The 28,000-nt window shown below is 42.4% G+C and overlaps 1 protein-coding gene across 1 annotated transcript; it reads left to right on the forward strand.

The window, feature by feature from the left end:
* On the forward strand, window positions 1-28,000 carry LOC115143862 (ATP-sensitive inward rectifier potassium channel 12-like). Its single transcript, XM_029684282.2, has 2 exons — window positions 1-701; window positions 24,956-28,000. The coding sequence occupies exon 2, from the start codon at window positions 25,123-25,125 to the stop codon at window positions 26,461-26,463; it is 1,341 nt and encodes a 446-aa protein (XP_029540142.1). The 5' UTR covers window positions 1-701; window positions 24,956-25,122; the 3' UTR covers window positions 26,464-28,000.

Consider the following 28,000-nt stretch of genomic DNA (forward strand, 5'->3'; position numbering starts at 1 on the left):
TGAGAGAAGAGAGGCAGGGAGCGAGTGAGTGAGCAAGATACAGTGAGAGAGTGAGAGAAAAAGAGAGAGAACTGCAGCCAGGAGAACTAGATCAGATTGCAAAGATTGATAGAGGGGCTGTTCAGCTAATAAGCAGAGTTAATTTTCTCTCTCTAATTCTCCAGTTTTATGGGAAATGTGACGAGGGACTTAAATGTGTCTAAAGATTGTGACTGAATAGAAGTGCTGAAGGAGTTCATAAGATGGGGATACAAAGCCTTTTTTCACATTTGGAAGTTCTCAGATACCTTTTTTACGCCCAGCAGCAGAGGACAAACTGAGGACGGAGTGATTCTGTCAGAAAAAGAAAAGTCACCAGTTTTTCATCGTTTTTGTCTTTGTGGGGACCGACTGACACCTGGTGCATTTATTGTATGTGCAATGTATGTCGGGGAAACTCCCTGACTGAAACCAACAGAGGAAGGATAGAAAACAGAAATAGAGATCAACAATGAAGAAATTCAAAGGGTTTCTGTGCCTGTGGCTCAAAAGGATGGAGTGGTTCTACCCTTAGGAATCACAGAGAGAGAGAGACCAGCTCTGGTGGCTTAAACTCAGAGGGAAGAATGATGCTTCAGTTTGGCTAGCTGGTATATGAACTAGGAGGATACTGTATTTCAGCTCTAAAGTGGGGGAAGAAAAGACCAGGTGGATAATATAAGGTAAGAAAGGAACTAATCAAACTTCACAACAAGTTTGATGCTGCTCTTTTAACAAATCCTTTTCCTCATCATTGCTGTAATATTGGTTGGAACAGCAATAACGTTGTTGGGTTTAGTGTAATTGTAAATACAATGTCCCTCATCTTCTCCAATCTAAGTTCATATAGTACAGGTATGTTGCTCTGTAAGAGAGAAGGCAACTCTTCGAGTCGATATAGTGACGCTTTCCTCATTAACATCACAGAATATGAGTTGTGTATATGATCCTCCTGACACTTGCATACAGTATCACGTCACACCTTCAGCTGGTATGAGATAGGACTGTATGATGCTTAGCTTATACCTGTTCCAGACAGTACTACATAAAAAAATATGTTGCGGTCTCAAACATGATACACATGCTACGCTCATAATTATAAGTAAATGTCTAAGTCCACTGACTATACATAATTCTCTGAGGTAAATCCATTAACAGAACATAATGATTGAGGACCACTAGTTGCATTTGTGACAGTAGTTTTTGGCATGATTCGCACTTCAGATTTTCTGAACGGATAAAAGTAGATACAGTTGAAGTCGGAAGTTTACATACACTTATGTTGGAGTCATTATAACTCGTTTTTCAACCACTCCACAAAGTTCTTGTCAACAAACTATAGTTTTGGAAAGTCGGTTAGGACATCTTCTTTGTGCATGACACAAGTAATTTTTCCAACAATTGTTTACAGACAGATTATTTAACTTAAAATGTATTGTATCACAATTCTAGTGGGTCAGAAGTTTACATACACCAAGTTGACTGTGCCTTTAAACAGCTTGCAAAATTCCAGAAAATGATGTCAATGGCTTTAGAAGCTTCTGATAATTTTAGTCAATTGGAGGTGTACCTGTGGATGCATTTCAAGGCCTACCTTCAAACTCAGTGCCTCTTGGCTTGACATCATGAGACAATCAAAAGAAATCAGCCAAGACCTCAGAAAAAAAATTGTAGACCTCCACAAGTCTGGTTCATCCTTGGGAGCAATTTCCAAATGCCTGAAAGTACCACATTCGTCTGTACAAACAATAGTATGCAAGTATAAACACCATGGGACCACCGCAGCCGTCATACCGCTCAGGAAGGAGATGCGTTCTGTCTCCTAGAGATGAACGTACTTTGGTGCGAAAAGGGCAAATCAATCCTAGAACAACAGCAAAGGACCTTGTTAAGATGCTGGAGGAAACATGTACAAAAGTATCTATATCCACAGTAAAACGAGTCCTATATCGACATAACCTGAAAAGCTGCTCAGCAAGGAAGAAGCCACTGCTCCAAAACCGCATAAAAAAGCCAGACTACGGTTTGCAACTGCGCATTGGAACAAAGATCGTACTTTTTGGAGAAATGTCCTCTAGTCTGATGAAACAAAAATAGAACTGTTTGGCCATAATGACCATCGTTATGTTTGGAGAAAATAAGGGGGAGGCTTGCAAGCCGAGGAACACCATCCCAACCGGGAAGCACGGAGGTGAGCGTATCATGTTGTGGGGGTGCTTTGCTGCAGGAGGGACTGGTGCAATTCACAAAATAGATGGCATCATGAGGTCAGAAAATTATGTGGATATATTGAAGTAACATCTCAAGACATCAGTCAGGAAGTTAAAGCTTGGTTGCAAATGGGTCTTCCAAATGGACAATGACCCCAAGCATACTTCCAAGGTTGTGGCAAAATGGCTTAAGGACAACAAAGTCAAGATATTTGTGGCCATCACAAAGCCCTGACCTCAATCTTATAGAACATTTGTGGGCAGAACTGAAAAAGCGTGTGCGAGCAAGGAGGCCTACAAACCTAACTCAGTTACACCAGCTCTGTCAGGAGGAATGGGCCAAAATGCATCCAACTTATTGTGGGAAGCTTGTGGAAGGCTACCTGAAACAATTGACCCAAGTTAAACAATGTAAAGGCAATGCTACCAAATACTAATTGAGTGTATGTAAACGTCTGACCCACTGGGAATGTGATGAAAGAAATAAAAGCTGAAAGAAATAATTCTCTGCTATTATTATTCTGACATTTCACATTCTTAAAATAAAATGGTGTTCCTAACTGACCTAAGACAGGACAATAGGTGAAAGGAATTCTGAAAAACTGAGTTTGATGTATTTGGCTAAGGTGTATGTAAACTTCCGACTTCAATTGTATACTTGAATATTAAACTGAATATAAGACAGACATTTGTATAATTACGAAAATGAAAGCAGTTCATTTTGGATAATGCATACATTGTAGCCTTGATAATGTATAGAGCTTTGTCCAGCTGACAGCTGTCATGAATTAAATCCATAGGAATGCTGTATGATCTGAGTGCATCTCCCAAAAGTACTGTACTCAAGATACAACTAAAGAGTTTAAAATACCAAGAGGATTCAAGTTGATGTACAGTCGTGCTCTGTTTCCCAGATGGATAAATGACCACATCCTGCCTGCCTGTTATCTCAATAGCACACCAGCACACCACAAATATTATCTTCATGTTGCATTCATACATGACGCCATTAAAATGTATTAAAAGAATGAAGTCATTATACATACTTGATCTCATATTTGAACATGTGTTGAGATATTAAAAACTAATTTTAAATGGCACTTAAAATGCAGAATACTTCAGGACATTTCAGAGTTCTATTATTTCTCCTGACCTGCGCAGCATGTTGCACTAAGTGCAATACAGATGTACATCTATATGAGAGAAGATGCACAATAAAGTGTATATTTTAAAAAGTACTCAGTGGTTCTCTGTGAGTAGAACAGTAAGTAAAATACTACATGCAAGTGCCCCCTAGTGGGATTGACCTGTCATCACTTAATTGATTAAGAGGTGGATAAAAAACAGACCACAAGAGATATTCAGCCAGCTTGTCTTGTCCAGTAATACATAAATAGAAGAGACGATGGAGGATCATTAAATCAAATTAAACAGTGACAAAAAGAACACAGATCTGCCCTGAAGCAATGAATGACTATGATACAAAATGCACAAACACAAACATGCAAATGCTCACACAAACACACGCACGCTTATCTCTTTGGTTCCAGCTGAACAATAACTTCAGATGGCGTCTGAAACACAAAATATTATCCCAGTCTACGGGACGATAGAGTGTGACTCATCATGACCATCTGATCATTTATCACCAGTGTTAATCTGCAAAATTGTAATTATTTGCCTACCTCATGCCTTTTGCACACAATGTATATAGACTCCCCTTTTTTTTCCTACTGTGTTATTGACTTGTTAATTGTTTACTCCATGTGTAACTCTGTGTTGTCTGTTCACACTGCTATGCTTTATCTTGGCCAGGTCGCAGTTGCAAATGAGAACTTGTTCTCAACTAGCCTACCTGGTTAAATAAAGGTGAAATAAAAAAATAAAAAATAAAAAAATCAATCTGTCATTTATCTGGAGAGACAATACCGATAAAGAAAAGAACAGACTTTATCAGAGGTGACCTTTCCATTGCCTTGGTCAAATCCTGTCAAACTGTTCATGTTGAATAAAGGTCACTGTGATAGAAATAGAATGAATAATAGTATTTCTATTTTTATGTTCACTACATTATTATATTGTCCAAAGCATACAATGTTGTAACAAACTTCCCATGTAACTGCCCATGGCAGATACTGTACAGTACTGTACCCCGGTTAAGATGTGAGCTACTCTATAGGAAAGTACCTGTAGGTCACTTGAGACTACACTAGTGAAGAGGGTGTATAGGAAAATACACTGACATCTGAACCTGATCTCTTCCTCGACAATGGATGTGGGTAGTGGCCTCGATCGCAGTCGCCGGTTCAATTTCCTACCTCCTTGAGATGGAGTGCTCCCCTTTCCCCTAGGCCTAAATGTCTTAGAATCATTCAAAGCAATACACCTTACCTGCACCCTCAATTCACCTCCATACTCGGCATGTGTGTGTGTGTGCTCTTGGAAGCAACTGTACTAAAGTTATATGTGAGTAATAACCACATCATACGTTCTATATAGACGCCCTCATGAGTTCTATAATTTGGTTGTTTTTTCAGACGCAACAAAGTCATCCAGAAGTCAAGTTATTTTAAAGTGAAAGGAATGACTGAACAACTTACCGTAAATAGAAATGCAGCAAAATGGTGTCAAACAAGGTGTGACTTCCATCACGTGCCGTGGTATTTTAGGCATTGCCTCTGCAGACCTGTCATTTCTCACTCACACACACCGTCATACCCCCCCACACAAACAGAAACATAAGGGAATCTCACTCACACACACCGTCATACCCCCCACACAAACAGAAACATAAGGGAATCTCACTCACACACACCGTCATACCCCCCCACACAAACAGAAACATAAGGGAATCTCACTCACACACACCATCATACCCCCCCACACAAACAGAAACATAAGGGAATCTCACTCACACACACCGTCATACCGCCCCACACAAACAGAAACATAAGGGAGTCTCACTCACACACACCGTCATACCGCCCCACACAAACAGAAACATAAGGGAATCTACTGAATTTTAACGTCAAAATCTCAATAAAAGCTATAACACATAAATATGCGACAAATAGGGCCAAAGTCATAACTATAGTTTGTCTACTCATGCATGTGTTCCATTTGCAACATAAGACAAGGGGATTGGTGACAATTTACTTCATAGGCCTAATCTACTCTATTCTCAGCTGTGTTATAAAGACGTCACAAAAACGGTCGATTCTGAAAAACCTTGGCATTTTAACAAGGCATACATTCTCTGATATTTCTGAGCGAGTTCCAAATCAAAGTCCATTGCCTGACAACCTATTCATGCGGCACGTTGCCAAATGCTTTCTTTAGCAGAGACCTGGAGGCACTTATCTAATGACTTGAAACACACCCAGGCAGTTTTACTTTCATTTGAACAATTCATGTGTTACCTGATATACTACTACAGTATGATATGGGCGTTGGTAGTCTAAAGGGGATAAGAGGCCAGCCTGGTCGTGCATGTACTTCAAAAGATGACACAGGGTAAAAACATACTGAAATGCTGAAACCATCTGTATACTATGCATTTTTTTGTGATATTTGTGATTGGTTCAAGTGATTTACAGTGCATTCGGAAAGTATTCAGACCTCTTGCCTTTTTCCACATTTTGTTACGTAATAGCCTAATTTAAAAAATATATATATATAATAATAATTCCTCAAAAAAAAACAGAAATACCTTATTTACGTAAGTATTCAGACCCTTTGCTATGAGACTCGAAATTGTGCTCAGGTGCGTCCTGTTTCCCATTGATCATCCTTGAGAGGTTTCCACGGCTTGATCGGAGTCCACCTGTGGTAAATTCAATTGATTGGACATGATTTGGAAAGGCACACACCTGTCTACATAAGGTCTTACAGTTGACAGTGCATGTCAGAGCAAAAACCAAACCATGAGGTCGAATGGAATTGTCCGTAGAGCTCCGAGACAGGATTGTGTCGAGGCAAAAACATTTCTGCAGCATTGAAAGTCCCCAAGAACACAGTGGCCTGTAAATGGAAGAAGTTTGAAACCATCAAGGCTTTGCTTTGCCATTATGGGGTATTGTGTGTAGTTTTAGAATAAGACAAGATAATAAGATAATGTGGGAAAAGTCAAGGGGTCTGAATACTTTTCGAATGCACTGTATGGTATTTCTGCAGTAACACTAGTGGGAAAGTGTGAGACATTATCAGGGGACAATTAAATCCTTTGGAAGAGGACATGGCTGTCATAATATATTATAGCAACTGAGAAAGGGCTCTGTTGGACGTGGCTGTAGAGCACAGCAGATTACTGTGTGTTCATAGTGAATGGAATGAGGCTGTGAGGCTGTGGTAGAGAGAGGGAAGGACCAGAGGTATTTGATAGAGCACGTCAGTGGGCGGTTGTACACCATCAGTCAAGCCTTCCGAGTGTTGATCAGTGGGAGAGCATTTCCATCTAAAAGGACCCATGAGCAACAACATGTGAAGTTTATAGGAGCATGCCAAATTGGATATCAAATTAAAGCTAAGAGTCTATATTTATTTTAAATGAAGGCATACATATATTATTAAACCATTTTCCATCCCAAAAATAAGGCTTTGATTTCTGGCCAAACAGATGGAAAAGGGGTCTTAAACATCTACCAGAAAAAGTCTTAAAAGTTATTAGAAATACATCGAAACACAATAATGTTGAAGTAAAGACCTCTGTCAACTAATATCAACACTTATACTTTGTTTTGGAGAAATGATTTGCCTTCTGTAAGTTGAAGAAACATTGCCTTGTGACTTGTAATTCTGTTACCAAAAACCCATGTCTTTAATACGTTTTAGGATTCCTCACCCTCGTGAGGGACAGTACTGAAAGATCACAGAAGCAACAAGTAATGTTACACCTACCAGTTAATTATAGTGTATTAATTGGTAACGTAATTACAGAAACCTCTGTAACAGAATTACTGCAATCGAATAGGCTACAATGGGAAATCATAGTAGCCACAAAACACAGGTGGGTCACTTGCTACTGTCCTCCCTTCCACTTGCATACTGTTATGTTCAGCTCATAAGACTTTAAATAAATATTTCTGTTGTCTGTTAGTGAACGCAAGACTGTGAAAACAGTCTGGACAACCCCTCCCTCTCCCTCTCGCTCTCTCTCTCTGCTGCTCTCTCTCTCTCTCCAGTTAATGTCACCTTTCCCGGTTCTTACTGATACCTACCATGACATCTACCACATACCCTCTTTACTGTAACAAGCATCCTCAACCACTGAGCACCGACCAACATCAGACGTTCATGGATGTTGAAAAGTAGTTGAAATTTGGTCAGTCACGCCCTGGTAGGACCAGATTTGTGTCAATCGTAGACATCTACTGTATGTTTCACAAGTTTGGACAACACGGAACAGTACAGTTTAGCACAGTAGAGTAAAGTACAGTATAATGTATTGTATTGTACTGTACTGTACTGAACATATCTACTCTACTGTACTGTACTAAATTCTACTTCCACATTTCTGTGCTGTTCTGTTCTCTATCAATCAATGAAGCCATTTTTACATCAGCAGATGTCAAAAGTGCTTATACAGATAACTCAACCTAAAACCCCAAAGAGCAAACAATGCAGATGTCGAAGCACAGTGGCTAGGAAAAACTCCCTAGAAAGACAGGAACCTAGGAAGAAACCTAGAGAGGAACCAGGCTCTGAGGGGTGGCCAGTCCTCTTCTGGCTGTGCCGGTGGAGATTATAAGAGTACATGGCAATTAAGGTACAGATCATTCTTCAAATGTTCATAAATGACCAGCAGGGTCTGACAATAGCCCACCGGCACATAGACTATTGCAGCATAGATACTGGGGACTGAGAGAGGGGAGGTGGGTGACCCTTTGGCCCCACCCAAATTTAGTTAGGATATAACCCCACCCATTTTGCCAAAGCACAGCCCCCACACCACCAAAGGAATATCAACAGACCACTAACTTACTACCCTGAGACAAGGCCCAGTATAGAGCACACAGATCTTCCCCACCACACAAGGGGGCGCAAAACTGGACAGGAAGATCACATCTGTGACTCAACCCACTCAAGTCGAGAATAGTGAAAAAATCCTGGAATGACGTGATGCACCCCTCCCAGGGACAGCATGGGAGAGCGTGATCAAGCTAGTGACTCAGTCCCTGTAATAGGGTCGGAGGCAGAGAATCCCAGTTTAGAGAGTGGAGCCGGCCAGGGAAAAGACATCAAGGGTGGTTCGTCACTTCAGTGCCTTGCCGTTCACCTTTGCACCACTGGGCCAGACTACACTCAATCATAGGACGTACTGAAGAGATGAGTCTTCAGTAAAAACTTAAAGGTTGAGACCGAGTTTGCGTCTCTCACATGGATCGGCAGACCATTCCATAAAAATGGAGCTCTATAGGAGAAAGCCTTGCCTCCATCTGTTTACTTAGAAATTCTAGGAACAATAAGGTGGCCTGCGTCTTGTGACCATAGCGTATGTGTGGGTATATACGGCAGAACCATATTCGAGCGATACGTAGAAGCAAGTCCATGGAATGCTTTGTAGATTTACAGTAAATCTTCAAATCAGCCCTAGCCTTAACAGGAAGCCAATAGAGGCTAGCACTGGAGTAATATGATAATTTTGAAGGGTTCTAGTCAAGATTCTAGTAGCCGTATTTTGCCCTCGCTGAAGTTTATTTAGTGCCTTATCCGGGTAGCCGGAGAGTAGACCATAGCAGTAGTCTAATCTTGAAGTGACAAAAGCATGAATTAGCTTTTCTGCATCAATTTGGGACAAGTGTATGAGATTTTTGTAATGTTAAAAAGATGGGGAAAAAGCGACTCTAAGTATTTTTGATGTGTTCGTCAAAAGAGAGATCATGGCCCAGATTAACGGCAGGTCCTTCGCAGTTTTATTTGAGACAACTATCGAGATTCATTGTCAGATCCGACAGCAGATCTCTTTTTTTTTTGGGGGGGGGGGGTCTAGAATTAGAAACTCAGTTTTGTCCAAATTTAAAAGCAAAACATTTTCCGCCATCCACTTCCTTATTTCTGAAAAACAGGTTTACAGGGTGGGCAAGTTTGCGGCTTTACCTTGTTTCATTGAAATGTACATTTATGTGTTTTCTGCATAGCAGTGAAAGTTGACAATGTGGTTCTGAATGACATCACCAAGAGGTAGCATATATAAAGAAAACAATAGTGGTCTTAGAACGGAACCTTGAGGAACACCGAAACGTACCTTTGATTTGTCGGAGGAAAAACCATCCACAGAGACAAACTGTTTCTTTCAGACAGATAAGACCTAAACCAGGCAAGAACTTGTCATGGTAGACCAATGAGGGTTTCCAATCTCTCCAAAAGAATGTTGTGACCAACGGTACAAGCAGCACTAAGGTCTAGGAGCACGATGACAGATGCAGAGCCTTGGTCTGACGCCATTAAAAGGTCATTCACCACCTTCACGAGTGCGGTCTCAGTACTGTAATGGGGCCTACAACCTGACTTGAGCATTTTGTATAATTTTTTGGGGTTCAGGAAGGGAGTGAGTTGCTGAGCAACTGCTTTTTCAAATAATGTTGAGAGGAATGAGAGATTCGATATAGGCTGATAGGTTTTTACATTTTCCGAGTCAAGGTTATGCTCTTTCATGAGAGTCTTTCTGCCACTTTTAGTGAGTTTGGTACAAATCCAGAGGATAGGGAGCCATTTACTACATTCAACATAGGAGGGCCAAGCACAGGAAATAGCTCTTTCAGTAGTTTAGTTGGAATAGGGTCCAGTAGATAGCTGGAAGGTTTTGAGGCCATAACTATTTTAGAGATATACAAGATTTTTTTAGAGATATACAAATGTTTGATTTGTTTTTAATCTCCTCATTTAGGTTGGAAAAGTGGGCTGATCGAGCAGCAGTGAGGGCTTTTCAGTATTGCACGGTACCGTCTTCCCAAACTAGACGGAAGACTTCCAATTTGGTGGAGCACCATTTCTGTTCCAATTTTCAGGGCAGCTTGTTTCAGGGCTAGGGTATTTCCTCTATACTAGGGAGCTAGTTTCTTGTGAAATGTTGTTTTTGTGTTTAGCAGTGCGACCACATCTAGGGTATTACGCAAGGTAAAAATCCTTGGTTAGGTGGTTAAATTATTTTTGTACTCCAACATCCTTGCGTAGGTGGAAGGAGTCTGGAATGGTATCTAGGAATCTTTGGGTTGTCTGACAATTTATAGCGCAGCTTTTGAGATCAGAATTTTGAGGAAAAACATTTAGATCCTCAATATCTATTCTACAGGACAAAACTAGATACAGGGAATGATTTTGGCGATGCTTAGGTCCCGAGACATGTTGGACAAAACCTGATGATAGCTCTGAAAGCCTTTTCGAGTGGGTCTGCGGATTTGTGAATATTGAAATCACCAAAAATGTTCAAATGATCTCCCATGACTACGAGGTACGATGTGAATTCAGGGAACTCAGTGAGGAACGCTGTATATGTCCCAGGAGGCCTGTAAAACAGTAGCTTTAAAAAGTTATTGAGTAGGCTGCATAGTTCCCTTTCAGTCGTTCACTCGGTATAACATACTATGGGGAGTCAACGACAAATCCTATTCACCTGAAGCAAACCGATATCACGCCCAATGGATGCCAAGCCCACCCCGGGAGCCCCCCCTTCCTGGCTCTTAACTGCCCCATTGGAAACATGTCCTGTGAATCATAGTGTAATATTTTTGTCACCCATGCCCTTTATGTACTGTATATCATTTTCAATACTTGTTAATAATTCCTGGAAGAACGTTTCACGCAATTTACAAACTTTTCAAGCACACGAAGGCTACGAGATTCGGCTCCAACTTAGGTGTCTGTTAGTTGGGAGAGAGTACTCGTCCCCCTAGATATTTCAAGTTTTGGGTCTTGGTATCCGTTTTGTGTTTGCTAAAGGCTAAGTACATTCTGCTCTGCTTGGGTTGCTAATGCTTCATTGCTTGGGTAGGATTTGTGTTGGCTAAAACCCACTACTTTCTGCTCTGCTTGTGTAGCCGGTGCTTCCTTGCTTGGGTAAGATGGTCAGTGGAAAGACTTCAAAAAGGCTAACCAGCAGAGTTTGAGCCGCTGACTGTGCCCTAGGGCATGTGGTTTCACAATGAAAATTAAAGATACTCATGAGTGCTGTCCTGTTGCCTGGGGTGGGAACACCCTCAGGAAGCCTTGGGTCAGATCGTTCGTGTGGGTGGTCTCCAGCTGGTTCTGGACACCAACCTCTGCAACTGGATCCTGAACTTCCTGACAGGCAGACCACAGGTTGTGAGGATTGGCAACAACACCTCCTCCACACTGACTCTTAACACAGTCCCCCCCCCCCAGGGGTGTGTCCTCAGTCCTCTGCTGCACTCCCTGTTCACCCACTACTGCGTAGCCTTGCAAGACAACCAACTGCGTCAGCAAGTTTAATGACGACACCACGATTGTAGGCCTGATAACTGACAAAGATAAGTCAGCCTATAGGGAGGAGCTAAGTGAACTGGCAACAACCTCTCCATCAACGTCAGCAAAACAAAGGAGTTGATTGTTTACTTTAGGAAGCAGAGGAGGGAACATGCCCCGTTCCACATCAACAGGACTGCAGTAGAGAAAGTCACTAGTTTTAAGTTCCTCGGCGTCCACATCACCGAGGACAACACCACCACACTGGTCAAGAGGGTGCAATAGCATCTCTACTACCTAAGGTGGCTGAAGAAAGTCGGCATTCCACCCCTGGTCCTCTCCACATACTACTGCTGCACCATTGAGAGCTTCCTGACCGGTTGCATCAAGTTTCAAATGTCCAGTTTTAATGTCACATGCATATGTAGCAGTGTGATGTTGTTCCCTAGATGATGCACCACGTTGCACACAAGGACCAATTCAAATAGGCCAGGTCAAGAGGGGATGTTAATAATTTGATAATAATAATAATAATTCAGTGTATTATTTTATTTAACTACAACTGCATAGCTATTGTTTTTCTTTGGTGTACAAACACTTTTCATATCAATATTGTACATACATGTGATTGTAAAAGTTATTTCCTTTTGGCTCTCTTTTGCCTGACCTTCGGCTGGCAAGGTGCCTGAGAGCTAAGACTGTGCCGAGGGTTAACATAATGTGTGTTGTCTCTTCGTGTGCAGGGCAAATCAAAAATCATTCAACTAGCAAACCTCCAGTTGTGGCAGCGTCCTAATTAAAAGTACACAACGCAGAACGAACCACGCTACACATATGTACAGTGAAATTCTTTCTTACACACTCTAACCCCAACAATGCAGTAATCAATAACGATGTAATAGATCAAATAACAAGATAGAACAAAAACTCAAAAGATATAAGAGTAAGAAATAAGAACACGATGAAGTAGGTTAGCATACTATATACAGGGTCAGTTCCAGTACCCTATTTACAATGGGCAGGGACACTAGATCGATAGAGGTAGATACAGTTGAAGTTGGAAGTTTACATACACTTAGGTTGGAGTCATTAAAACCCGTTTCTCAACCACTCCACAAATTTCTTGTTAACAAACTATAGTTTTGACAAGTCGGTTAGGACATCTACTTTGTGCATGACACAAGTCATTTTTCCAACAATTGTTTACATACAGATTATTTCACTTACAGTTCACTGTATCACAATTCCAGTGGGTCAGATGTTTACATACACTAAGTTGACTGTGCCTTTAAAAAGTAAAAAAATACCAGAAAATTGACTTTATAAGCTAATTGGCTAATTGACATCATTTGAGTCAATTGGAGGTGTACCTGTGGATGCATTTCAAGGCCTACCTTCAAACTCAGTGCCTCTTTGCTTGGCATCATGGGAAAATCAAAATAAATCAGTCAAGACCTCAGAAAATAAATTGTAGACCTACACAAATCTGGTTCATCCTTGGGAGCAATTTCCAAACGCATGAAGGTACCACGTTCATCTGTACAAACAATAGTATGCAAGTATAAACACCATGGGACCACACAGCCGTCATACCAGATGCCGAGCAGTTGTCATACTAGGCGGTGATGCAACCGGTCAGGATGCTCTCGATGGTGCACTTGTAGAACCTTTTGAGGATCTGGAGACCAATGCAAAATCTTTTCAGTCTCCTGGGGGGGAAAAGGTTTTGTCGTGCCCTCTTCACGACTGTCTTGGTATGTTTGGTATGATAGTTCATTGGTGATGTGGACACCAAGGAACTTGAAACTCTCGACCCGCTCCACTACAGCCCTCCACTACAGGCCTGTTCAACCCGCCTTTTCCTGTAGTCCACGATCAGCTCCTTTGTCTTGCTCACATTGAGGGAGAGGCTGTTGTCCTGGCACCACACAGCCAGTTCTCTGACCTCCTCCCTATAGGCCGTCTCATTGTTGTCAGTGATCAGGCTGTTGTGTTGTCAGCAAACTTAATGATGGCTTGTTGGAGTCGTGTTTGGCCACGCAGTCGTGGGTGAATAGGGAATTCAGGAGGGGACTAAGTACACACCCCTGAGGGGCCCCAGTGTTAAGGATCAGCGTGGCAGACATGTTGTTGCCTACTCTTACCACCTGGGTGGGCTCGTCAGGAAGTCCAGGATCCAGTTGCAGAGGGAGTGTTTAGTACCATAGTCCTTAGCTTAGTGATGAGCTTTGTGGGCACTATGGTGTTGAATGCTGAGCTGTAGTCAATGAACAGCATTCTCAAATAGGTGTTCCTTTTGTCAAGGTGAGAAAGGGCAGTGTGGAGTGCGATTGAGATTGTGTATATACTGTATACTTTATCCTTCACTATCTATTCTTTACTATCTATTGCATCTTAGCCGCTCTGTCACTGCTCATCTATATATTTTATACTTATATATTCTTATCCCATTCCTTTACTAGATTGTGTGTTAGATTTTGTTGTGGAATTTGTTTGATATTAGATTTTCTTTCTGGAATTGTTAGATATTACCTGTTAGATACTGCTGCACTGTTGGATCTAGAAGCATAAGCATTTCGCTACGCTCACAATAACATCTGCTAGCCATGTGTATGTGACCAATAAAATGTCATTTTATTTGATAACAAGGGCGCTAATCCCTTGCACACTGCCTCCGAATAAACAGTGCAGGTTCTCGGGGTTCCTGAGAGGGACAGGTGGATGTATTTGAATGAGCCAAATTCACCTGGAACCTCCTCCCCAAGCATTTACTGTGGCAACAGTGCTCCCAAGTGCTCCCAAGCTTGTTCAATGGGGTCAAGTTACTGGTTACCGAAGTTCCCGAACTTGGTGTGGACTGGATATCAGAACGCACAGTTCCTTCTCCACGTTCAGACACACGGTTGTCAAGAGTGGTGGATATGAAAACAATAATTATCCCAGTCCTCAGGGTGGAGCGCTGCCCCTTCAGGAGATAATTTATGGGAGACTGGCAGTCTCACCATGGGTGATGATGACAGTGGCGAAAGGGTACAGTCTACAAATCGCTCTGCATCCTCCTCCTTTTTTGGCTTCATTACGTCAATGGTCCCCGAGGTCCTAGCACCTGTCTTTTGAGAGGAGATTTCCTCTCTCCTTCAAACGCAGGTTGTTCGTGTGGGTCCCGTGTCAGAGGTACAGAGCGGTTGGTAAAGCCTGTACTTCTTAGTTACCAGAGAGCGATGGAAAGTTGGGTTCCATCCTGGACTTACTCACCCTTCACCAGCTTTTGCAGTCTGTGCGCTCCAGCGATTGGTTCACATTCATAGATCTGAAGGATGCATATTTTCAAGTGCTATACATCCTCCCCATCTCCCTATTGCCCGCACATATTCTATGGTGGTGGAGGCAGTTTTGGCACCGGTGCAGTGTCAGGGGATCAGAGTATTTTATTTATCTGGATGATTGACTGGTCATAGCGGAGTCGAGGGAACAGGTGGAGCTCCACACTGCCACTCTGGTTTTCTCTGGGGTTCATAGTGAATCACAAGAAATGTTGTTTGACTCCGGCTCAGCGTATTCACTAATCGTGACATGACCCTCCAGTATGACAATGCCACCAGCCATACTGCTCGTTCTGTGCGTGATTTCCTGCAAGACAGGAATGTCAGTGTTCTGCCATGGCCAGCAAAGAGCCCGGATCTCAACCCCATTGAGCACGTCTGGGACCTGTTGGATGAGAGAGTGAAGGCTAGGGCCATTCCCCCCAGAAATGTCTGGGAAATTGCAGGTGCCTTGGTGGAAGAGTAGGGTAACATCTCACAGCAAGAACTGGCACATCTGGTGCAGTCCATGAGGAGGAGATGCACTGCAGTACTTAATGCAGCTGGTGGCCACGCCAAATACTGACTGTTACTTTTGGTTTTGACCCCCCCTTCCCCCCTTTGTTCAGGAACACATTATTCCATTTATGTTAGTCACATGTCTGTGGAACTTGTTCAGTTTATGTCTCAGTTGTTGAATCTTGTTATGTTCATACAAATATTTACACATGTTAAGTTTGCTGAAAATAAACGCAGTTGACAGTGAGAGGATGTTTCTATTTTTGCTGAGTTTATGAAAGCTGTGGTGCCTATGTGACTTTTGTTGATGTCTCTGTTTCAGCGCTGGGTGATTGTCGACGACAGGATGGTGGTGGCATGCACCAACAGACAGGGTGGGATATCGTCTCTAACTCTCCTTAACCTGGCCCGCTATCTGCTTGTATGGAGCAGTGCACATTTTCTGTTGCTCAGGCTTTGGTCCTGGACGCTCTGTCTGAGCCTCTGTTTGAACCATTGGAGTCTGTGGACCTGAAGGTCCTTTCCTAAAAGACTCCCCTGCATATTGTGCATTTATCCAGGTTACCACAGTTACCCTGCTGGTTTGAGCCTTGGACTGCTGTGGTTCGTTGATGAGGCTGCACGTGAATGCACATGATCAAGTCACAGCAGATGCCCTGTTGTTTTGGACTTGCGGTTCCTTGTGTGAGTTCTGGCATTCCAGACTCCTCAGATCTCTATGTTAGCCTTTTTGGAACCAGTAGGATCTACGGACTAGGCCTGCCGTTGACAATGTTACGCAGCTTTTTGTCCAGAGTACCACAGTTTTCCTGTGTGTTTGAGCCTTGGGCTGCTTTGATGTGTGGCAGCGTGCGAGTACACAGTTTCCGTGTTACTGCAGGTTTTCTGTGGGTTTGAGCCTGAGGTTTTATGTGGGTTTGAGCCTCAGGCTGCCATGGTTCAACAACTCTTGTCGGTTCAGTACGCATAGCCAAGTTGCAGCAGGTTCTGGTTCCCTATGTGGGATGTGACAGTTCAGGCCTCATGAGGCTGTGACAGTTCAGGCTTCTCAGGTAAGTATTAGGGAAAAAAGGTGCTTTTTTGGAGTCGGTAGAACGTGCATGTGCTGGGCTGCAATAGGTCTCCTAGTTTGGTACCCTCCATGGCAGGCTTGGGGTGTGATTCTATGTCCCCATTGTATGTTGTACAGAGTGACCGACTGAAAGGGAACGTACAGTTGTGAATAGCCCAGTATTATAGGTAGGCGGGGTTTGCGAGGGCAGTCTCGGCATCCATTGGGTGGGATTTCAGTTTGCTTCAGGTGAAAAGGTCACCTGTGTAACCAGGAGGAGAGGCCTCATTTAGAGCAGTAAATTCTTCTGGCTTAAGCCAGGCCAATCCTATCAAGTTAATGATCAGTAATTAGTTAATTGACTATGACTGCCTTGGAAGTGAGCGATTTAATATTTAGTAGTCCCATTTCGAGATGTTAACACAATCTCTTTAAAAAAAATGTTTTAACCTTTATTTAACTAAGTAAGTCAGTTAAGAACAAATTCTTACTTTCAATGACGACCTAGGAACAGTGGGTTACCTGCCTGTTCAGGGGCAGAACGATAGATTTGTACCTTGTCAGCTCGGGGGTTTGAACTTGCAACCTTCCTGTTACTAGTCCAACTCTCTAACCACTAGGCTACCCTGCCGTCCCAATGGAGGAAGTCTTTATTCCAGTGAGATTGCTAAAGTGAACACCACCATGTTTGGTTTTGTCCGAAATATTAGAGATCAAGGCAAATCTACTCTGCTCTTCTGTGCTGTAGTCTGATGTCCAAACTTGTGAACCATTGACATCTATGATTATTTCATAGGTATTGTTTAGTGGTGGAGCTCATTACAATTAATAGCCCGTGTTCAGAATCATACCCAAATATGCAAAGAAGGATATTGCATATTGTTACCTTTGTGTACCCATTCAGGATACACCACCATGAAGAGAATGATATTCAAATCCATTATGCATTTCTGTATAGTACAGATCAGGTGCCCATGACATCCTTGAATCTCCAATCGGTTTTGGAAAACGTGGTCACATAAAAAATTTAAAATTTAAAAAAAAATTCAATTAAATATGTTTTTGTGAAATGTTCTGTGTCAATTGTTCAAAGTAGTAAACAATAATACAAGTCCCATGATGGTAGTGACTGCTAATTACTGCTTATCACTTATAAAAACCTCTACGGGATTGGTGTCCCTATACCGGGACGGTTGATGTTAACATGTGCTAATGTGGCTAGAATGACGTTGTAAGTAACAGCAAACTTTCCAAGACATAGACATGTCTTATATGGGCAGAAAGCTTAAATGTTTGCTGATCTAACTGCACTGTCCAATTATAGTAGCTATTACAGTGAAAAAATACCATGCTATTGCTTGAGGAGAGTGCACAACAACACAGAAACTGTTTTGATACATTCACCTCTGAAGGTAAATAATGTACTTACATTCAGTTATCTTGCTCTGATTTGTCATCCTGAGGGTCTCAGAGATAAAATGTAGCATAGTTTAGTTTGATCAAATCTAGTTTTATATTCAAATGTAGGAACTGGGTTCTACAGTTTGAAACCCTGCTGTCTCTAGCTCCACACCTATCTCACCCGGCCATCTAGATGTGTGACAGTTAGTGTATAAGCTAACTCATCTCTATTGTTGTTGTCTTAGCTGATTAGCTGTTGTTGTCTTACCCGTTGTTGTCTTAGCTAGCTCTCCCAATCAACACCTGTGATTGCAACATGCCTTGTATACTGTTGTTTAGGATAGTTATAATTGTTTTAGTTTACTGCGGAGCCCCTAGTCCCACTCAACATGCCCCAGATACCTCTTTTGTCCCACCACCCACACATGCGGTGACCTCAGCATAACTAGTGCATCCAGAGATGCAACCTCTCTTATCGTCACTCAATGCCTAGGTTACCTCCACTGTACCCGCACCTGACCATACCCCTGTCTGTACATTATGCCCTGAATCTATCCTACCACGCCCAGAAATCTGCTCCTTTTATTCTCTGTCCCCAACGCACTAGACTAGCAGTTTTGTTAGCCTTTAGCCGTACTCACATCCTACTCCTCCTCTGTTCCTTGGGTGATGTAGAGTTTAACCCAGGCCCTGTGTGTCCCCAGGCGCTCTCATTTGTTGACTTCTGTAACCGTAAAAGCCTTGGTCTCATGCATGTTAACATCAGAAGCCTCCTCCCTAAGTTTGTTTTACTCACTGCTTTAGCACACTCCTCCAACCCTGAAGTCCTTGCCGTGTCTGAATCCTGGCTTAGGAAGGCCACCAAAAAGTCTAAGATGTCCATCCCCAACTACAACAGTTTCCGTCAAGATAAAACTGCCGAAGGGGGAGGAATTGCAATATACTGCAGAGATAGCCTGCAAAATTCTGTCACACTTTCCAGGTCCATGCCCAAACAGTTCAAGCTTCTAATTTTAAAAATGTATCTCTCCAGAAATAAGTCTCTCACTGTTGCCGCCTGTTATAGACCCCCCTCAGCTCCCAGCTGTGCCCTGGACACCATGTGTGAATTGATTGCCCCCACATCTATCTTCAGAGTTTGTTCTGTTAGGTGACCTAAACCTGGATATGCTTAACACCCCAGCAGTCCTACAATCTAAGCTAGATGCCCTCAATATCACACAAATGATCACGGAACCCACCAGGTACAACTCTAAATCCGTAAACATGGGCACCCTAATAGACATTATCTTGGCCAACATGCCCTCCAAATACACCTCTGCTGTTTTCAATCAGGATCTCAGTGATCACTGCCTCATTGCCTGCATCCGTAATGGGTCCGCGGTCAAACAACCACCCCTCATCACTGTCAAACGCTCCCTAAAACACTTCCGCGAGCAGGCCTTTCTAATCAACCTGGCCCAGATATCCTGGAAGGATATTGACCTCATCCCGTCAGTAGAGGATGCCTGGTCGTTCTTTAAAAGTAATTTCCTCAACATCTTACATAAGCATGCCCCTTTCAAAAAATGTAGAACTAAGAACAGATACAGCCCTTGGTTCACTCCAGACCTGACTGCCCTCGACCAGCACAAAAACATCCTGTGGCGGAGAGCACTAGCATCGCATAGTCCCCGCGATACTGACTGCATAGTCAGTTAGGAAAGCAAAGGCTAGCTTTTTCAAACAGAAATTTGCATCTTGTAGTTCAAACTCCAAACAGTCTTGGGACACTAAAGTCCATGGAGAATAAGAGCACCTCCTCCCAGCTGCCCACTGCACTGAGGGTAGATGTCACGCCCTGGTCATAGAGAGGCTTTTATTCTCTATTTTGGTTCGACCAGGGTGTGACTAGGTTTTCTGTTTCTATGTTTTGGCCGGGTATGGTTCTCATTCAGGGACAGCCGTCTATCGTTGTCTCTGATTGGGAATCATACTTAGGCAGCATGCTTTGCCACCTTAGTTGTGGGTAGTTGACTTTGTTAGTGGCCTGTATAGACCTAGTAAGCATCACGGTAGTTTCCTTATTCCTTGTTTTTGTTGGCGGCACTCCAAAAAAATGTGCACTTACCACTCTGCTCCTTGGTCCGGTCATTTCCACCCTGATGACGATCGTGACAGTAGGAAACACTGTCACCACTGATGAATCCACAATAATCGAGAATTTCAATCAGTGTTCTCTACGGCTGGTCATGCTTTCCTCCTGGCTACCCCAACCCCAGTAAACAGCTCCGCACCCCCCGCAGCTACTTACACAATCCTCCCCAGCTTCTCCTTCACCCAAATCCAGATAGCAGATGTTCTGAAAGAGCTGCAAAACCTGGATCCGTACAAATCAGCTGGGCTAGACAATCTGGACCCTCTCTTTCTAAAATTATCCGCCACCATTGTTGCAACCCCTATTACCAGTCTGTTTAACTCTTGGATCTACCCATCCCGGATCCGGGAGAATTGTCATCAACTGACACTAATTAGCATAACGCAACGGACATAAATATTACTAGAAAATATTCATATTCATGAAATCACAAGTGAAATATATTGAAACACAGCTTATCCTTTTGTCAGTCACCCTGTCATCTCAGATTTTGAAATTATGCTTTACAGCCAAAGCAAGACAAGAATTTGTGTAAGTTTATCGATAGCCTAGCATAGCATTATGCCTAGCAAGCAGCAGGCAACCTGGTCACGAAAATCAGAAAAGCAATCAAATTAAATCGTTTACCTTTGATGAGCTTCGGATGTTTTCACTCACGAGACTCCCAGTTAGATAGCAAATGTTCCTTTTTTCCCAAAATATTATTTTTGTAGCCGAAATAACTCTGTTAGTTCTTCACGTTTGGCTGAGATTTCGACCGGAAATTGCGGTCACGACAACACCAAAAAATATTCCAAATTAGCTCCATAATATCGACAGAAACATTGCAAACGTTGTTAATAATCAACCCTTAAGGTGTTTTTCAAATATCTATTTGATAATATATCACCCGGGACAGGTGGCATCTTAGTAGGAAAGAGAGAAACAATGGCGGAATTTGTCTTTTATGCACAAAACACTCTGAGAGCCTCCAGCTGACCACTGACGCAATGTTGAAGTTCAGGCTCATTTTTCAAAATAAAAGCCTATTGCGACACTAGACACATTAGGGAAGCCATAGAAAAAGGAATCTGGTTGATATCTCATTCACTGCTCAATAGGGATGCATAGGAACGCAGAGCTTTCTAAATAAGAGTCCCTTCCTGATTGGATTTTTCTCAGGCTTTTGCCAGTAATATCAGTTCTGTTAAACTCACAGACAATATTTTTACAGTTTTGGAAACTTTAGAGTGTTTTCTATCCTAAGCTGTCAATTATATGCATATTTTAGCATCTTGTCCTGACAAAATAGCCCGTTTACTTTGGGAACGTTATTTTTCCAAAAATGAAAATAGTGCCCCCTAGATTCAACAGGTTTTAACCTCTCTTTCGTATTGTCCGAGATTCCTAAAGATTGGAAAGCTGCCGCGGTCATGCCCCTCTTCAAGGGGGGTGACACTCTAGACCCAAACTGTTACAGATCTATATCCATCCTGCCCTGCCTTTCTAAAGTTTTCAAAAGTCAAGTTAACAAACAGATCACTGACCATTTCGAATCCACCATACTTTCTCCACTGTGCAATCCGGTTTCTGAGCTGGTCACGGGTGCACCTCAGCCACGCTCAAGGTATTAAACAATATCATAACCTCCATCATAACCTCCATCAATAAAAGACTGTACTGTGCAGCCGTCTTCATCGACCTGGCCACACTGTCAATGACCGTGTTCTTATCGGCAGACTCAACAGCCTTGATTTCTCAAATGACTGCCTTGCCTGGTTCACCAACTACTTCTCAGATAGTTCAGTGTGTCAAATCGGAGAGCCTGTTGTCCGGACCTCTGACAGTCTCTATGGGGGTACCACAGGGTTAAATTTTCGGGCAGACTCTTTTCTCTGTATATATCAACGATGTCGCTCTTGCTGCGGGTGATTCCTTGATCCACCTCTACGCAGACGACATCATTCTGTATACTTCTGGCCCTTCTTTGGACACTGTGTTAACAAATCTCCAAATGAGCTTCAATGCCTTACAAAAAAACCTCCAAATGAGCTTCAATGCCATACAACACTCCTTCCATGGCCAACTGCTCTTAAACGCTAGCAAAACTAAATACATGCTCTTCAACCAATCTGCTTCTTTAATCAGCACAACAGTTTTCAGCTGTACTAACATAATTGCAAAAGTGTTTTCTATTGATCAATTAGCCTTTTAAAATTATAAACTTGGACTAGCTAACACAACGTGCCATTGGAACACAGGAGTGATGATTGCTGATAGTGGGCCTCTGTACGCCTATGTAGATATTCCAGTAACAATCTGCCGTTTCCAGCTACAATAGTCATTTAAAACATTAACAATGTCTACACTGTATTTCTGATCAATGTGATGATATTTTGATGGACAAGAAATGAGCTTGTCTTTCAAAAAACAAGGACATTTCTAATTTCTATTTTTCCTCATCCATCTACACACGATACACCATCATGACAAATTGAAACAGGTTTTCAGAAATGTTTGCAAATGGATAAAAAAAATGGCAAATATAAATACCTTATTTACATCATTATTCAAACCCCTGCCTTTTTCTACATTTTGTTATGCTACAGCCTTATTCTAAAATGTATTAAATCATTTTTTTTACCCTCATCAATTTACAAAAACACCATAATGACAAAGTGAAAACAGGTTTTTGGATATTTTTGCAAATGTATTCCAAATAACAAACTGATTTACCTTATTTACATAAGTATTCAGACCCTTCGTGATGAAACTTGAAATTGAGCTCATGTGCATCCTGTTTCCATTGAGCATCCTTGAGAACTTGATTGCAGTCCACCTGTGGTAAATTAAATTGATTGGACATGATTTGGAACACACGCTATCTATATAAGGTCGCACAGTTGACAGTGCATGTCAGAGCAAAAACCAAGCCATGAGGTCGAAGGAATTTTCCGTAGAGCTACGAGACAGGATTGTGTCGAGGCAAGAATCTGAGGAAGGTTACTAAAGCACTGAAGGTCCCCAAGAACACAGTGGCCTCTATCATTCTTAAATGGAAGAAGTTTGGAACCACCAAGACTCTTCCTGGAGCTGTCCGCACAGCCAAACTGAGCAATCGGGGGAGAAGGACCTTGGTCAGGGAGGTAACCAAGAACCAGATGGTCACTCTGACAGAGCTCCAGAGTCTATGTGGAAATGGGGTAACCTTCCAGATAGACAACCATCTCTGCAGCCCTCCACCAATCAGTTGCCAGACGGATGCCACTCCTCAGTAAAAGGCACATGACAGCCCACTTGGAGTTTGCCATAAGGCACCTAAAGTACTCTCAGACCAAGATAACAAGATTCTCTGGTCTGATGAAACCGAGATTGAACTCTTTGACCTGAATGCCAAGTGTCACGTCTGGAGGAAACCAGGCACCGCTCATTGCCTGACCAATACTATCCTATCACCTGACCAAAGTCATACCCGTGGTACGGTCTGATATACCATGGCTGTCAGCCAATCAGCATTCAGGGCTCGAACCACCCAGTTTATAATATTACTTAAAAACTCTGTATGTATTTCTTACTGTATGTATTTCTTACTTTTTGGGGGGGGGGGGGGGGAGCCTACAGGTGCATGTTTTATAAACATATAATTTGAAATGGATAATTTACTTTTATTAACTGGGTGGTTCGAGCCCTGAATGCTGATTGGCTGACCGCCTTGGTGTATCAGACAGTATACCACATGTATGACAAAATATTTCATTTTAGTGCTCTAATTATATTGGAAACCAGTTTATAGTAGCAATAAGGCACCTCAGGGGTTTGTGGTATATGGTCAAGCACTCCGCGTTGCGTCATGCATAAGAATATCCCTTAGCCGTGGTATATTGGCCATACACCACACCCCCTCGTGTCTTATTGCTTAAGTAACCCCCAACAAAAAATAACAAAACACATGTTAAATAAAGTATAAATAGTATTGTATTGTATTGTAATGTATTGTATTGTATTGTATTGTAAAGCAGTTTGTTATTGTAAAAACGTAACAAGGTCCCCATTTCTACGTGACTTGTCAAGTGATACAGTATCGCCTGTCTCTCTGCTTCAAAATTCATCAGCTTACAGTGTATCAATGAAATTCATATAATGAGCGGAATATATTGTTATAAACAATCCAGGTATTTCAGCAGTGCATTTTACTCTACACTATTATTCTAAATGGTAGCACATATAGAGCGAGTCTTACCACGTTATCCTATTGAAGAACACTGACTGATGGAGAATATTGATGTAGTATTCACAGCACATAAACATACAATTATGTCAAATTGATACATTTATGAGGTAATAATATAGTATTTTACAGTGTTCCGCGGTTATCAAACTATATACGTTTACTAGGCACTCCACAATTTTGGTTCAGTAGTTTTCAGTTTTGATAAGTTTGATTAAGTGATAATTAATTGTATTGTTAACAAATGACAAGAAAATCTAATCAAAAGTAAGGTGAATATTTTATTTTTAAAGCAGATACTAGATTGAACATGTATCCAAATTGAAAGAGTGATTTTGTGCAGTGAACAAATTTGTTTGTTATACTCAGTCAATTGAAAATGTACTTAGAGTATTGACAAATTAGCCATTTTGATGATCTGTTTAGATTTTTGTGCAAATGTACTACATACTTGTGAAGACTTTTCATTAATTGGACTTTTGCCCAATCATATAAGCTCCGAAAAGATCTGATGTGAAAAGATCTGATGTGATTTGTCAAAAGACCAATTAGTGGAAAAAATATCAGAATTTGTCTGCCTGTCTTAACGCAGCCTTTGTAGTGCAGTTTCCCAGAGTCTTCATGGTGGGGTATGTTGATACTGACATGCTGTGATATACTGACATCCGTATCCCTTTCCTCTTTCCTCAGGCAGTGGTCTGCCAAGAGTACAACACCCAAAAGCATACCTCCACCTTCACCTTCTGAGATGGGGCTCTGGCAGTGATACCTCTGGGAAGGGCCTTTGAGTGATCACACATTGGGACTCAAGGATTTCCCACTTACTCCGACACTGCAGCCCGGCCTACGTGGCCAGCATGAGCGTTGGGCGGATCAACCGTTACAGCATCGTGTCGTCCGAGGAGGAGGCACTGCGCCTCACCAATATGCACAGCAGCAGCGGTGGCGGCATGAACGGCTTCGGCAACGGCAAGATCCACACACGCCATAAGGTCCGCAACCGCTTTGTCAAGAAGAATGGCCAGTGCAACGTGCAGTTCGCCAACATGGAGGACAAGTCATCTCGCTACATGGCCGACCTTTTCACCACGTGCGTGGACATCCGTTGGCGCTACATGCTGGTGCTGTTCACACTGGTGTTCGTGCTGTCCTGGCTGGCCTTTGGCCTGGCCTTCTGGGTTATAGCATTGCTCCACGGCGACCTGGACAACCCGGCCGGAGACGACAACTTCACACCTTGCGTCCTGCAGGTCAACGGCTTCGTGGCCGCCTTCCTGTTCTCCATCGAGACCCAGTCAACCATCGGCTACGGCTACCGCTGTGTGACAGAGGAGTGTCCGGTCGCCGTGTTCATGGTGGTCTTCCAGTCCATCATTAGCTGCATCATCGACTGCTTCATGATCGGCGCCATCATGGCCAAGATGGCAAGGCCCAAGAAACGTGCGCGGACACTACTGTTCAGCCACAACGCAGTGATCTCTTTGCGCGACAGCAAGCTGTGCCTCATGTGGAGGGTGGGGAACCTAAGGAAGAGTCACATCGTAGAGGCCCATGTCAGAGCTCAGCTCATCAAACCCCGGATCACTGACGAAGGGGAGTATATCCCCCTGGACCAAGTAGACATCAATGTGGGCTTTGACAAAGGCCTGGACAGGATTTTCTTGGTTTCTCCCATTACGATTATCCATGAGATCAATGAGGATAGTCCACTCTATGGGATCAGGAAAAATGACCTGGATACGGCGGATTTTGAGATTGTGGTCATACTGGAAGGGATGGTCGAGGCAACCGCCATGACCACGCAGGCCCGCAGCTCCTACCTGGCCACGGAGGTACTGTGGGGTTACCGGTTCGAGCCAGTGCTCTTCGAGGAGAAGAACCTGTACAAGGTGGATTACTCTCACTTTCACAAGACCTACGAGGTACCGTCCACCCCGTGCTGCAGTGCCAAGGACATGGTGGAGAACAAGTTCCTGGTGCCCACCTCCAACTCCTTCTGTTACGAGAACGAGCTGGCCTTTCTCAGCCGGGATGAGGATGAGGAAGAGGAGGTGGTGGGCATGGGCATGGGCAGTGGTTCGTTCAGAGCGTTGGCCAACCTGAACAGTCCGGGGCGGAACAATCGACACGAGTTTGAGCGGCTACAGACCACCAGGGGACTGGACCAAAGGTCGTACCGCAGGGAGTCGGAGATATGACCTCTGCACTACCTGGGGTCAACTTCGATACGTTGTCTTTCCTTCCAAGGGTAAAAATGCAGAACAATGCGCAGTGCCATAGGAAAAGCTGTCTACTGTAATAGGATGTAAAGTAAATGAGGGGACAGTGAAAGGGCAAGCGGGACACTGGAAAAAGTGGATGCTAGCAAACGTATGCAGCATGCAAAACTGTGGTAAAGAATGTCCACAGGACCACAACAAAAGGAAAAGGCCAGCGAAGGACATTATTCCTTCATTCAATCTTCATTTTTCATTTGAGTTGAGAGTGTTTAATGATGCATCGAACAGGTATAATGACAAGACCAAATAATCAGGACCTAGGTGTAAATATTATTGCTTAGATAAGTTATGTTTCATGTGGAGTATTATTTTAAAAAACATCTTAAAAAATGATTTTTAGCTAGTTCAAGTTGCTATTGGGCACAAATGGCAGCGTTACAGTTTAAAGCTACATATAAGCTTCCCACATTGCTGGAATTCACAATCGCTGGAACTGAGTTCGATGACACATTGAAAGTTCCTGTAAAAGTGCACTGCAACATTCAGAAGCAATGAGCCATGCTAAATAATCTAACCATCCACGAGCCACTGATGCACAACATAGTTTCACAACGTGGACTTCATTTTAACCAGTTGTGATGAATAGATATCATTTGCACTATAAGCAGAACTTAAGAGTAGGCCCTATAGTAATGCAATACATTTATTTTAGAATGGGAAATACATTTTATTGTTCATTTTGATACCCCTTGCTTAAAACGTTAAAATAACACAGGATTATTCTGACCTCAACAAAGTTTGAAACAACTAAGTTGTTGATATGGAAAATATCATTACATTTCATCATTATTTTGATTATTCTCTTTACAACGAATCTATGCACATCATTAATGTTATCAGGAGACAGAAACTCAATGGAGATGATGCAATCCAATCATCATTGCATAATTCTACAAAGAGAACGGGTTTGATGAAAGTATGTCTGAACTCAATGAGAATTGAAGGGCTTCATATGTAAAAAGCATTTACCTTCTATTACACTGCATGACCAAAAGTATGTGGACACCTGCTCATTGAGCATCTCATTCCAAAATCATGGGCATTAATATGAAAAAAAAAAACAGGCTTTTGAAGAAGTAACTATTTTTCATAAAATTGTACAGTTATCTTAGCTAGCTGAATTGCTAGCTGAATTGTTTACTTGTTGCTAAGCAGTTGCTAGGGACTCTCCTGGAAGAAGCTAGCTAGCTTACAAAGAATAACAACAAAAAATATCTAGTTAACAGAAGAAAGGAAGACAAAATAAGGACAGAAGAAAAAGGAAAAGAAAAAGGACAACAAAGTGAAACCTCTAAAGAAACAAGAGACCATAATACAAGAAACAGCACTATAGAGAGATAGAACAACAACAACGCAGCCACTGCCAGCTAGCCTACTTCAGCAGTACTGTATCATTTGAATTATTTTAGTCAATAAGATTCCTGCTACGTAAGCTTAACTTTCTGAACATTCGAGA

Source organism: Oncorhynchus nerka, linkage group LG16, assembly GCF_034236695.1.
Source record: "Oncorhynchus nerka isolate Pitt River linkage group LG16, Oner_Uvic_2.0, whole genome shotgun sequence".
In the NCBI taxonomy this organism is placed as follows: Eukaryota; Metazoa; Chordata; class Actinopteri; order Salmoniformes; family Salmonidae; genus Oncorhynchus; species Oncorhynchus nerka.

What these genes read in the sequence shown, in the direction of transcription:
- LOC115143862 (XM_029684282.2), top strand. Translation starts at nt 25,123, where the DNA reads ATGAGCGTTGGGCGGATCAACCGTTACAGCATCGTGTCGTCCGAGGAG.